Source organism: Erinaceus europaeus, chromosome 1, assembly GCF_950295315.1.
Source record: "Erinaceus europaeus chromosome 1, mEriEur2.1, whole genome shotgun sequence".
Lineage (NCBI taxonomy): Eukaryota > Metazoa > Chordata > Mammalia > Eulipotyphla > Erinaceidae > Erinaceus > Erinaceus europaeus.
In genome coordinates this window covers 90,118,195-90,132,966 of record NC_080162.1, presented here as the reverse complement: position 1 = coordinate 90,132,966, position 14,772 = coordinate 90,118,195, and the positions used below count along the sequence as shown (strand labels likewise).

Here is a 14,772-nt window from a genome sequence, read left to right as displayed (position 1 = left end):
TACTTTGATAAGGTTAGCTTTGGAGAGACTGAGGGAAGTATAATAGAAAGGATGTGAGGAGGGTATCTAGGTCTAAGTATAAATTATTTCATTAGGAACTTTATGATGTTTTTTAAGGTCTTTCTACTTGCTTGCTGCATTTATTGACTCATTATAGATTATTGTGCACTTTTGCTTTTAGGCATATATTTTGCCCTAATTTATGGATACATGTGTACATCTGCCCTTACTCATGGGACCTGTTTTATATCTAGGTTTTGGGGCTTTTTTAGGAAGTGAATCAGCCAAAATGGAATTAGAGAATCCTATGATAAAGGAAAGGTCTTACTCGAGTAGAGGCTGAAGGGTTGACATTTCATACCTGACGTCTCTGGACACAGTCCTGAGTGAGGTAGTACTGGTTGCAATGATTAGGTTGGAGTCAGCAGATGCAGTATCATTTGGTATGAATTGAAAGAAGCATGAAAGAAAGTGAGTCCCACCCCAGAGTTTCCAGGACTGGAGGAAATATGGGCTTTATAGAGGAAGTGGGAGGTTCCTATGATCTTAGGGTTTAAGAAGGCAATAGACAGTTATTGCTGTAATTACATTATTTGGCAATTGGGTTAACTTTGAGGATCCTATTGTTAGGATTTGCTGTATCATACATGACATCATCATAATTTATGTCCTTTAATATTATTTATATATAGCTGTGTCTTGTAAAGTAAGGCCACTGGCTAAATCAATATATTTAACTTCAATTTATATATGGAAGAAGTAAGACTTGGAGAAGTTAAATGATTCAGCCAACGTCCTGAGATGCAGCATTAAAAGCACAACTTTGAGTGCAATCCTAATCATACTGAAAAATGCCACATTTGGCTACAGCAAATGAAACGTCAAGATGATTTGGAAAAGGAGGTGGTGATGACTTGGATACAGTTGATGGGAGTATATAACTAGAGAGGACTCTAAAAACCAGAATTTGATCCTTCAGCTACACTGTGTTTTTGTCATTACTATTCAAATATACCTAAAGTGCAACTTTTCCAAATATCTAACATTTTGTAAACTCAAGTTTAATTTCAGTGATATTCTCAAACTTCTCTGGGAATCACAGAAGGTAGGAATCAGCATCTGTGACTCTGCCTGATGCAGCATAAGAACTCATGATGTATTACTTGTGGTCCTGGAGACTCTGGGTTTTGCTCATTTTCCCTCATGCTTCTCTTGATCCATACCATTTGATACTGCATCTGCTGATCTCAGCCACATCAATGTAACCAGTGACATGTCAACATGTTTCACTTTAGACTGTGTTCAGAGACTGCAGGCCTGGGATGTCAGCCCTCCATCTCCAATACTTTGGTGAGATCTTTCCTAGCCCATTGGACTCCTTAGTTCCATTTCGGGTAGTGCACTTCCTAACAAAGTTACAGAACCTACATATAGACCTACATAAGGGATAGGGTATAGGTGCACATGCATCCATAAGTTAGGGGAATATATAGATATACCTTAAGGTAAAAGTGACTCAATAATTGTAGCAAGCAAATAGAAAGACTTAAAAGACACCATAAAGGTCTTAATGAAATATTTTCTATTTAGAACTAGATGCTCTTCTCATCTACTTCCTATTTCACTTCCCTTAATAACTCTAAGTCTAACCCTGTCAAATAAAGTAAGGACTGCAAAATCTGGGTAAGGGCAAGAGACTGGTACACTTAGAGGATGACCCTTTTGGTCACTACAAGGCCACCCCACCATCCAGAGCCCTACTCAGGGAATCCTTGGATTCCCACATAGATATGATGGGCCTAGACCTCTAGCAGATCCTTCTCTACACCATCACTGGTCATCTCCAAGAGGAACAACATCATTAACCCTCTTGTGGGCCTCTGCATAACCTTGCCTTCAATGTGGATCAAGAATGGTAGGGACTGCCTCACTCTCCGAAGGGAATCTGTGTCAACATACTCTGCCACTCAAGGAAGACTGGTCCCAAAATGAGTGCAGTCTAGAATGATCCTAGCTGTAATCATGGGATGTGAGTTTAGACCAAAAGGGATGCAGGGTTTACACAAGCTCCTATGCTAAATATGAATATACATGAGCTCTCAGTCAGATAGATGGGGTTTACAATTAAAGGTATTTATATATTTTCCTCATATTTGGGAGCTACTCTTTGCCCTGATTCAGCTTTCAAGTCCCATTCCCAACTCTAGCACCATCTTCCCAGACAATATTTTGAACCCATCTGCATGTTAGCTATGAGGCTCAGGCAAATATTAGTAAAGTCATGGGCCCCTTATATACCTAAAAAGGGGCCAGGTGGTGGTACACCTGGTTAAATTCACATATTACGGTGTACAAGGACACAGGTTCAAGCCCTGGCATCCACCTGCAAGAGGAAAGCTTCATGAGTGGAGCAGTGCTACAGATATGAAAATATGATCTCTTTCCCTGTCTCCCCCTCCCTACTTAATTTCTGCCTCTACCTAATAATACATAAATAAGTAAGTAAATAAATAAATAAAATCAAAACAACTTTAAAAATAATATACCTAGAATAGACTCCCTAGTTCCTTCCAAAATGGAAACCCCAAATCTCACTTGCTATATTCCAACCTTTAGTTTCCTAGTTATTAAACAATTTTTTCTGCTTTATATATTAATGCTTTTCAGCTACCAAGTTGTAAATGCTACCAGGAAATCAACCTGACTTCACTGGGCATACAACCTTACCAATGTATTCTGGAATCCCATGTCCCCAGAACCCTATCCCACTAGGGAAAGATAGAAACAGGCTGGGAGTATGGATCAAACTGCCTATGACCATGTGCAGTGGGGAAGCAATTACAGAAGCCAAACCTCCCACCTTCTGCTCCCCACCAAGATGTTTGCTCCATACTCCCAGAAGGATAAAGAATAGGGAATCTTCCAATGGAGGGGATGGGATGCAGAACTCTGGTTGTGGGAATTATATGAAATTGTACCTCTCTTATCCCACAATCCTGTTGATCATTATTAAGTGACCTAAAAAAAAAAAAAAGAACTCATGGTTTTTGTTGAATTAGTTAGTGATACAAGGACACAGAGGCCCCAGGACTGTACTGACCAGGATTTCATCCCTGGTTCTGGAACTCATCAAACTTCTGGCAATCATTAAGGTAGTACAATCTCTCTTTCTCTACAGAATGGTAATTCTGAGCTTTGTCATAATTCTTTATAGATAGATTAAAGGGAAGTAACATTTGCAGAATACTTGATACAGTGCCAAGTAAGAGTAAGGCACTTACCAATGGCAGCTGTTGTTTCCTTATTGTCAAAGATATTTCAACCTTGGAGTGTAGCATAGTGACCTTGGATAAAATCAGAACAGATAAGGCCAGGAGAAGGGCAGAACTATGTTTTAGATGAACATTCTGTTTCAGGGGTATCTTAGCCTTATGAATATCAAGAGTCAAGGTTGAATGAGTAGGATGTATAGCCAGGTACCTCCTCCTTAGCCTCTTTTTTCCCTATGGTGTCAGCACCATAACTGGGCCATTTTCTTCCTGGCACCAAGATGTTCTGGATCTCTCTCCCACTTCTTCTGCTTCTCACTATCTGCCAGCATCTTCAGTCAGAAGCAGGAATGGCTGGTATGGAATATGGGAATTCCAAAGTATCCTGGGAATTAGATAGAGGATTTAGCCTTAGAAATAGGGTTATATTTATGATATAGTAAGAGAAGGAATCAATTTAAATCACTAAATATATGTATGGAATATAAGATATATTGGGAACTAGTCTAGGTGCTCAGATTAAAGCAATGAGCAATACAAATAGTCTATCCTTGTGGAATTCATGCTCCAGTGGGAAAAGAGAAATAATATGAGATGATAAAGTGCTGTAAAAGAGAGTGAAAAGCAGAACAGGTGAATGGGAATTTAAAGTCTGTAATGAGCATGGTGGTGGGCAGGATGAAATTGAGATTGTAAATATGAGTCTATATTTGAATGTGTTTAGCCAAGTCAGGTCTACTTGGAGGACAAAGACTTCTCTTCTAGGGCCACTTTCTTTTCTGAAGTTCATAAGTTCATAATCTGCAAGTATATGTGAGGAGATGAATTATAATGAAACTAAAATAATTTACCTGGAATAAGGACAATAAGCATTAACTTCTAGGATTTTTGATCAGTTAATAATAGTTTCTTAAAAATAAGATGTTACAATTCATGATTATCCTTAAAAAATGTGTGTGTGTGTATAGTAGAGAATTTAAAGACATGTAGGCATAAGGGAGAAAGGAATTTTTTTTTCAAAGTCTTACCTTCTAGGCCCCAAGTGATTATCACTATTAACATGCTGGTGTACTGCTCTGTTCTTTGTAAATATGTGCATGTATTTATTTATTTTCAGGGAGATGAAAATTTTTTGAGAGAAAGTAAGGATAGAAAAGAAGAAAGTACAAGCCAAGTAGGCATGTAGATCCAGGAGAAAGAGAGATAAAGGCCCCAGAGTTTCTGGTCTTCCTGCATGTACATTTCTGATATCATATATTTTCTCTCTCTCTCTCTCTCGGTCTCTCTCTGTCTCTCTGTCTCTCTGTCTCTCTTTTAACCAGAACACTGTTCAGCTCTGGCTTACAGTGGTGTGAGGGATTGAACCTGGGACTTTGGAGCCTCAGGCATGATGTTTGCATAACTATTATGCTATCGATCCTCCTCCCCCATATATTATTTTTAATATAATATTTATTAGATAGATATAGAAATAAAGAGGGGGAGGAGAGGTAGAGATGGAGAAAAAAAGAAACACATGTGAAACTGCTTCACCATTCATGAAATTTACCCTTTGCAGCTAGGGACTGGGGGCTTGAACCTGGGTCCTTGCACATGGTAACAAGATGGCTCTACCAATTGTGCCACTGCCTGGCTGCAATACTATCTATGGAACAGTGAACATTTCAAACAACCATACAAGAGAGATAGTATTTCTCAAAGTTTGCCTTCTAGTCCAGAAGTAGCAGCAGCATCTCCTGACAATTTACTAGTTCTTAGTTTTACTAGATCAGAATCCCTGGGTGTGAAATATGATTAAATTATCTCTTCAGGTCATTATTATTTTCAGAACCTCTGTTATAAGGAAGAAATATAAATTGGTGAACAATACAGGCATGCTTGTAATCTCACACCTAGGTTCACATCTTGACTTCAACACACACACATTTCCTGCCTTGGCAATATTATTTAGCCCCTCTGAACTTTGGCTTCTTATTTTGTAAAATAAGATACTGTTGTTACTTTGTTGGGTCTGATGCAGGCAAAGTTCTCAATATAACTTAGAACTTAGTTCTTGTCGTAGTTGACACTTAGAACTAATCCATTATGAAGATGCAACATAACAAATACTGTGTGATACAGCTAAAGTGCTCTTCCAGGGAAATGTGTACCCTTTAATGTTAGTATTAGTAAAGAATGATAGAAATGATCCCTGAAAGTATAGTCTTTAATGTTAGTATTAGTAAAGAGACAGACCAGGGGGCTGGATGGTGGTGCACCAGGTGGAGCATACACATTATCATGTGCAAAGACCCAGGTTTAAGTCCTTGGTCCACATTTTGCAGGGGTGGGGGGTGTGAGGGGGAGACTTTATGTGTGTGGTGAAGCAGTGATGCAGGTAGCTCTCTTTCTTCCTCTCTATCTTCACTGCCTTCATCTTCATTACTTTCACCCCTATCAAATAAAAGAAAAAAAAAAGACAAAATGGTTGCTGAGATTGGTCGATTTATAGACTCATAGTGGGGGCATGCAGCCCCAGAAATAATCCTGGAGGCAATAAAATAAATAACACAGGATGATGGAGGACCTAGTGGGGGTTGTATTTTATGTAGAAACGGAGAAATGTTATGCATGTACAAACTATTGTATTTAGTGTTGAATATAAAACATTAATCCTCCAATAAAGAAATTAAATTTTAAAAAATAACAACAATAATAATAAAATAGGTAAGACCAGTATAAAAACTGTTTTGGATATAATTAGTTGGGTACTGGTATCTGTGAAGCAAAACATGGAGCAGACTTAGGCAATTAAAAAATAGAAAAACCATCCAAATAATTAGTATATATAAGCATAAGGGAAAAGAAACAATAGAAACATAAAATAAGCAAAAATCAAAATTAAAAAGTCAGTAAGTAAACAATATATGAGGAGAGAGAGAAAGCATCATATTCTTGGTGTCTATTTTCTTTCCTCTTTTTATTAGATGTGACAGAAAGAAATTGAGAGGGAAGTGGGAGACAGAGAATAAGAGAGAAATAGAGACACCTGCAGTCCTGCTTCACCACTTGTGAAGCTTCCCCCCTCCCCCACATACATGCTGCAGGTGGGGAGCAGAGGCTTGAACCCAGGTCTTTGTGCTTAGTAATATATGTGCTCAACTCAGTGTGCCACTACCCAGTCCCCTACCAACTCCAATTGTTATTAGAAACTCAGATCTGTAACAAAGACAAATATAAACCCTGAGTACACAGGGACCTGGGTTTAAGCCCTTGCTCCTCACCTGCAGGGGTGGAGGAAGATTCATAAGTGGTAAAGTGGGTCTGTAGGTGTCTCTCAGTGAAAGGAACAAGGTGTTCTAAGTTAACAATACAAACAAAACAAACAAACCAGGAAGTGGCTGTCTCATATCAGATAAAAAAGACAGAAGTGGTGGCAAAGAGCAAGAATGGATACTGTATAATGATGAAAGGGTGGCACACCTGATTAAACACACACCCTACAATGTACAAGAACTTGGGTTCAAGCCCTTGGTCCCCATCTGCAGGAGGAAAGCTTCACGAGTGGTGAAGCAGGGCTTCAAGTCTCTCTCTCTTTCTCTCTCCCTTCACAATTTCTCTGTCTCTATCCAATAATAAGTAGACAATACATTTTTTTAAAGGATGAAATTATTTACACAAAAAGGAACTTAAAAAAAAGAGAGAATATAAAGATTAGTGACACTGTCTGAGAGGACCTCATGCCTCTTCACTTTTTTATAAGCACGTTTTTACTGAGAACTAAAGACCAGACCTGTGTTAGGCATGTAGGCCACAGAAATGGGTACCACAGACTTGTTCTCATTATTAGTTAAGGAAGAAAGTGCTCGAGAGTAATTACTATTTATTTATGATTTTCTATTTATCAGTGCTTTTCATTGGTTATTCTTAGCCCGGAATAAGCTGAAAATGGGACTATTGTACCCCCATTTTACAGTGAAAGAAATTGAGTGTCAAAGATTGAGTGTCATTTGCTCAGGATCATGCAAACTGAAAATGATTGAATCAAATCATTTTCCATGTTCTCAGATTCTAAGTCAAGTTCTCTCATTATAGGCCATGTATTGTTTATAATAAATGTGTGACAGGAAGCTGTAGCATTAGATATATAACTGAAGTAGAGAATCTGATATGAAGAGGCCCAGGGATGATGAGTTCAAATTACTAATTTTGCAAATGAAGCCATGGGAATTTGCAAAAGTTAAATTGAATGCTAGGATTAAGACTTAAGGACACTCATGTTACCTGCTCAACTGTGCCATTTTCCACTGATGAGTCTACTCCAAGAATGAAAACCCTCATCTTCCACGTAATAAGTAAGGTCACAGATGGGTATGCCAAGCGTGTTAGTGGGAAGAAGCACAGAGATCAGTAACTATGGTTAATCTCACAGCTGTGTTCAAGGTTTCCCATCTCCTGACATATGGGGTCTGTAAAGAGAAGGTAATGGATTATCCTCTCAACCACTTTCTCTCTTTAGAACCTACTGAAAACCCTCTAGATGCTTGCCTGTACCCTGCAGTTCCTGGTTTTTGTGCAGAAAAACATCTCCGATGGTTTTACAACCCAGAAGTTGGGAAATGTGAATGGTTTCTCTTCAAAGGCTGCATCTTAAATGAAAACAACTTTAAGAGAAAAATGGATTGTGAACGACACTGCAAAAAGCTATTTTCTAAAAAGCCACCTCCATAGTGATTGAGAGCACATATTATAGTGTGCACGGACTTGAGTTCAAGCCCCTGCTTTCTCTCCCCCCCCTTCCTTTCAATTTCTCTCTGTCTCTATCTAAAATAAATGAATAATAATAAAAAAAAAATCTTTATCCTGAATGCCCTGCCTTCTCAGTGTGTCCCAGCTGCCCCAACCTCCTGTCCAGGCCTTTCTTTCACCCTTCATTGTTTTCTTCCTTAAACTCCTTTCACCTTCTGGATGAACCAATTGGCTAGTCATTCTCCCAGTTTTCTTTCCTGCTGTTTGTTGCTCAGCCTGGAGTTCCAGGCTCTTTCCCAGCCACCTCATGAAACCATAGCTCTCAGTTACCACACTGTGTAGAACCCATCTCCATGAAGCAATATTGTCCAACCAATATTTCACAGAACTAATTTTAACCTGATTTGGGATCAGCTTGATGCCCAGCCCAACCTAACAGTGGCAAAACAGCAAACTCCATGGATAATAAAGCAGTATTTTGGTATCTCTTCTCTCTCTAAAAAACACAATGATAGAAATTAATTGGACCAGGAGGTAAATCAGTGGTATGGCACATAAGTGAGGTCCTGGCCACTAACTGGTACTACACAATTTTTAAATAAAATAAAATAATAAAATAAAATAAAACCAGAGTTCATCGGGAGTCAGGCGGTAGCACAGCGGGTTAAGCGTATGTGGCACAAAGCGCAAGGATGGGCATAAGGAACCCGGTTTGAGCCCCCTGCTCCCTACTTGCAGGGGAGTCACTTCACAAGTGGTGAAGCAGGTCTGCAGGTGTCTATCTTTCTCTCCTCCTCTCTGTCTTCCTCTCCTCTCTCCATTTCTCTCTGTCCTATCCAACAACAACAGCTATAACAACTACAACAAGCACAACAACAAGGGCAACAAAATGGGAAAAATAACCTCCAGGAGCACTATGAATGAACCTCCAGGATTCATAGTGCAGGTGCCCAGTCCCAGAAATAACCCTGGAGGCAAAAAAAAAAAAAAAAAGTTAAAAAAAACAAACGAGAGTTCATCAGGGAAAAAATGACTAATGGGGGATACCATTCTTTGTACTCAAAGGAAGGCAAACCTAGTATGCACAGAAACACTAATTCTAGTCACTAACCTATTCCTGACATCAGCAGCTGGCCTTAGCTTAGCAGCCCCAGTCCTTAAACCCATTGGGAATGTTAAAGTTTCTCACACTTGCATGTTACCTCACAGGAATACTCATAGATGAGAAGGCAGCAGGGACTATGCTCACTTTCTGCTTTCCAGCACCCCATGTGTCCTGTGACCTGCATGATTTCAACCAGTGACTGACTGGAAAAGAAGGTAGATATTGAGGGGGTGGTCTTTACAAGGCTAGAAAGTTCACATTCACTTTAAGGAGATAGATTGAATGATTTCTTTCCTGTGCAAAATATTAATAGATATGGGCCCTACGTCAAACTGATGGGATACATAGTTAATGGTATTTATATACTTTCCTCACATTTGGAAGTTACTTGCTGCCCTAATCCAGCTTTCTAGCCCTATTCTAAACTCTGGCACCATCTTCCCAGACAATATTTTTAGTCTACTGACAAGTTAGCTACCAGGCTCAGGCAAAATAGAGGCTCCCTTGGAATATACCTAAAATAGACTTCCTAGCTTCTTCTCATGTAAAGACCCCATAATTTCATCTGCTCTATTTCTACCTTTATGTTTCTGTTCATTAAACAATTTGTCCTGCTTTATATTCATCAAGTTGTAGACACTACCATGACACCATCCTGAGCAGATGACCTTACAATGTGTCCTGAAGTCTGACCTTTCTGGACACCCACCCAACTGGGGAAAGATAGAAACAGGCTGGGGCTATGGATCAACCTGCCAACGTCCATGTTCAGCTGAGAAGCAACTACAGAAGCCAGACCTTCCACCTTCTGCACCCCATAAAGAATTTTGGTCCATATTCTCAGAGGGCTAAAAAATTGGGAAACTTCCAATGGAGGGGAGGGGGCATGGAACTCTGATGATAAGAACTGTAGGGAGGGAGTTGGGCGGTAGTGCAGCTGGTTAAACGCATGTGGTGCAAAGTGCAAGGACCGACATAATAATCCCGGTTTGAGCCCCCAGCTCCCCACCTGCAGGGGAGTAGTTTCACAAGTGGTGAAGCAGGTCTGCAGGTGTTTATCTTTCTCTTCCCCTCTCAGTCTTCCCCCCCATTTCTCTCTGTCCTCTAATAACAATAAAACAACAAGGGCAACAAAAAAGGAAATAAATAAATATAAAAAATGTTAAAAAATCTTTAATAAAATTTTAAAAAGAACTGTATGGAGTTTTACCCCTTTTATCTTAGTCTTGCTAATCATTACTAGATCATTAATAAAGAATTGTAATGCAAATATTGCCCCATGAAAAGATGTAAAACATTTATTTTTTTTTAATTTTTTTATTTATGAAAAGGAAACATTGAAAAAAACCATAGGCTAAGAGGGGTACAGCTTCACACAATTTCCACCACCAAAACATTTATTATACTCAAGGATTGGCTTCTATACTGCTAAGAGCACTGGACTTGCACACTTGAAGCTTCTAGTTGGGTCTTCATTGTGGTATGGTCTTTCTTATTTATCTCTTCTATGAAATTATCTGTTTCTCACCTTCTATATGGAAAAAAGATAAGACAAAAAAGAACGACTTTGGGTAGTGGCACAATGAAGAATGCAAGACTGGCAACCATGAAGTCCTGAGTTCAATTCCTAGAATCACATGGTTCTCTTTTCTTAATAAATAAACCTTCTGCACTCCATAAAGAATTTTGGTCAGGGGCTGGGTGTGGCTCACCTGGTTGAGTGCGCATGTTAGTGTACAAGGACCCACGTTCGAGTCTTCAGTCCCCATCTGCAAGGGGAAAGCTTCACAAGTGGTGAAGCGGGGCTGCAGGTATCTCTCTGTTTCTCTCCCTCTCTATTTCCCCCTACCATCTCGATTTATGGTGGTCTCTATTCAATAAATAAAGATATTTAAAAGAAAAGAATTTTGATCCATACTCCCAGAGGGATAAAGAATGAGGAACCTGCCAATAGAGGGGGTAGGATACAGAGCTCTGATGCTGAGAATTGTACCCCTCTTATCCTAAAATCTTGTTAGTTATTATTAATTCACTAATAAAAAATATCAGACATGTAAAGAAGCACCAGATAAGAATAACTTTGTGTTTCAACTTCAGATTCACTTTGCAGAGGATGTATTGAGCTAAAGGATTTTTGTCAGTGTTCAGTTTGTATTGTTGTCAAATTAATTGTATCATTATCAGTAATCAATAAAATTCTATCTAACTGACAAAAATAAATAAATAAGCCCAATAAAAGGGGCATAACCTTCTAGCAATTGAAATGACTACCAATAGAAGGCAAAATTTTTTTTGTGAATAAAGGATATATTCCTCCACCACAAATTCAAAACACTGCTGTGGTGAGGAAGATACAATGATTATGCACAATGATTATTATGCCTGAAGCTCCAGAGTTCCAAGTTCAATTTCCCACACCACCATAAACCATAAACCAGAGCTGAGCAGTATGAAAATTAATAAAAACAAAAACAAAACAGCTGCTGTGTTTTAAATTATTCATCTTATGCCACTAGTTATTTAAATATTATCAAAATCTTTAACATCTCTAAAATCTCTCCCTAAAACCAGGCATACACAGATACAAATAGGGGAGGTAGCATAGTGGTTATGCAAAAATACTTTTATGGGGTGGGGGTAGACATCATAATGGTTATGCAAAGAAATTCTCATGCCTGAGGCTCTGACGTCCCAGGTTCAATCCCCTGCACCACCATAAACCAGAGCTGAGCAGTGCTCTGGTGAAAAAAACAAAAACTTTTATGCTTGAGGCTCTGAAGTACCAGGTTCAGTCCCCCCCTACAACAATAAACCAGAGCTGAACAGTGCTCTCATAGAAAAAAATATACACTAGGGAATTAAAAGTTATATAACTTACTTTGACAACCCATTGGATGACAAAATTTTTAAAAGACAGGAATTTGGATACATGTACCATTGTCTTTGAAAAGCTGATATAGAAGTAGGAAGGAATTCTGGTTCTGTGACAGAAGACAATGAGAAGACAAACTGAATAGGAATGGGGAATAGTAGAAGAACTCTGGTGGTAAGAATTGAATCCCTCTTATGCCATAAACTTGTTGACCATTATTAAATCACTTAAAAAAAGTGTGTTGGTCACACAAGGAAGTTAAGGTATGGTCACAAATTCAAGGACTGGTGTAAGGATACCAGTTTAAGCCAGGAAAAAAACGGCCTCCAGGAGCAGTTGATTCATAGTGCAGGCACCAATCCCCAGCAATAACCTTGGAGGAAAACAAAAACAAAAACAAAAAACAACCAACCAAACAAACAAATAACAAATAAACAAACAAAAATTAATTGCAGGTAAGAGTGTTTTGAAGACTACCACAGGGAGATGAGGAGTTAAACCTGTGAGGTAAAAACTGTACTAAAGCCATTAGACTCAAATAAAATAAAAGATATATTTAAGAATCTCAAAGTATTTTACTAAAGGGGATTTTATAGAGGAGACACCATCTCCTTCAACCAAAATGAACATCTGAGATGGTAGTAGCCCTGTCACCAAATAATCTGGAAAAGTGTTAAGTCACTGAACATGGGAAAGATCCCCAAGGTCATTCTGGGTACAGAATGTTGCATTTTCAAAGATCAGTACCTCTTCCTCCAACACACTAAGTCTATTCAGCCAAAGAAGAGTACAACAAGTACCTCATCAAATACTGCCATCACTACATGAAGTTACTATCCTGCTGCTAAAGGTGCAAAGAGTCATTTATAATTTCAGAAAGTATTTACATGTGTGACTCCTCTGCAGCAGTTCCAAATCATGGAGCTATTGACCTTTTGCCCAGCAAATCTTTTTCTAGGGACTTCATTGTGTGTTTCATGGTGCTTTGCAGCAACTATGACCTTAACAATACTTCACACACAATGTATTTAACCTTGTTAAACAAGGTTCAAGATTTTACATTCTATGAGATGAAAACTGTTTGTAAATAATGTGTTAAAAGAAAACGTGGGGCTGGAGATATAACATTATAACATAATGGTTATACAAATTCTTTTTTAAAACACCAGTTTTTATTTATTTATTTATTTATTTTTAAGCTTGATCTTTTAAAAAAAATTTTTTATTATTTTTATTTATTTATTCTTTTTGTTGCCCTTGTTTTTTTATTGTTGTAGTTATTATTGATGTTATTATTGTTGGACAGGACAGAGAGAAATGGAGAGAAGAGGGGAAGACAGAGAGGGGGAGAGAAAGACAGACACCTGCAGACCCGCTTCACCGCCTGTGAAGTGACTCCCCTGTAGGTGGGGAGCTGGGGGCTCAAACCGGGATCCTTCCACTGGTCCTTGTGCTTAGCGCCACCTGCACTTAACCCCCTGTGCTACCACCCGACTCCCTATTTATTTATTTATTTATTATCTTTATTTATTGGATAGAGACAGCCAGAAATCAAGAGGTAGGGTGTTATAGAAAAGGAGAGAGATAGACACCTGCATCCCTGCTTCACCACTTGTAAAGCTTTCCTCCCTGCAGGTGGGGGCCAGGGGCTCAAACCTGGGTCCTTGTACATTGTAACACAAGCACTCAACCAGGTGCACCACCACCCAGCCCCTATACAAATACTTTCAACCCTGAGGTTCTTATGTTCCAGATTCAATATCCAGCATCACCATAAACCAGAGATGAACAGTGATCTTATCTTTCTTTCTCTCCCTCTCTCTCTCTCTGACTTTCTCCTTCTTTGTGTGTGTGTCTTTCTGAGGAAGAAGTGAATATATTTTCAAACATTAAACTGAAGCGGGGCGGAGCTACGAGCAGCAGCAGATCGCTTTCTCTCCTCTCCTCTCCCGGATCAACTGGGAATACCAAAGGAGACCACCCGGGACCGAAACAAGACAGGACTAGAATGACCACAGGAACCCACTAAATCACCCGTGAGTACAAACACATGTGGCTGGCTGGTGACAGAGAGGAGAGAGGAGCCTAAGGAGAGATTAAGTGACTGCTAACAGTCCAGCAGTTTATCAGTTGAGACACCACCTCCAGTCTGCTCCACCAACAGGGGACAGCTGAAGGGAGGAGAGGACTCCCCAGAGACTCACCAAGTGCAATTCTGAGTCTCCATTGGTACTACCCTCCATTGCTACTACCCACCAGGGGTCAGAGATCTAACCAGGAAACTCAGGAGAAGACCTATACCTTAGTGGCATAGCAGAGGGGCTGCGACAGTCTCTTTGCATAACCACTGGATTATCTCTGCCACACCCTGCTTTATCTCTTGCTCAGGAGTCAGTGATTAAGCCTATTGATGGTTTAAAAGCCGTCAGGCTCCCATAGACTATAGGGGAAAAAAAAAAAGAGGCTTTTAAACCACTGAGCTACAACTCAGGGATTAAAATACTATTGAAACAACTGTAAACTTCCACCACTGTGAACCCTTTAATGAACTTACTTAGACACAAGTCAATCCAGGCAATAGTGGTCAGTAACTTGAAAAGTACTGATAAAGGGAACTCGTAACATAATATATAAAATGGTTAAAACAACAAGAAAAAATATTGGAGAATTGAACCAAGACAAGAGTCCAGCTAAAAGTCCTCCAGAGATTGAAGCACAAAATAACGAGTTCAACATCCAAACATTAGCTAAGGAAATAATAACAGGAGTGAGTAAAGAATTTGAAAAAATTGTAATCA

At 39.2% G+C, this 14,772-nt stretch overlaps 1 protein-coding gene and 1 long non-coding RNA gene across 3 annotated transcripts in view; one reads left to right on the top strand and one right to left on the bottom strand.

Moving 5' to 3' along the window:
• The window catches only part of SLC2A10 (solute carrier family 2 member 10), a 42,351-nt gene extending 34,446 nt beyond the window's left edge, over positions 1-7,905 (top strand). Inside the window, exon 6 of one of the 2 annotated variants that reach the window (XM_060190768.1) lies at positions 7,768-7,905. In XM_060190768.1, coding sequence (XP_060046751.1) covers positions 7,768-7,777 — 10 coding nt within the window. In that variant the 3' untranslated portion in view covers positions 7,778-7,905. The remainder of the gene's footprint in view (positions 1-7,767) is intronic. The other variant, XM_060190784.1, reaches the window with a different exon arrangement.
• The window catches only part of LOC132538203 (uncharacterized), a 481,696-nt gene that overhangs the window by 46,626 nt on the left and 420,298 nt on the right, over positions 1-14,772 (bottom strand). The gene's annotated exons all lie outside the window — the stretch shown is intronic.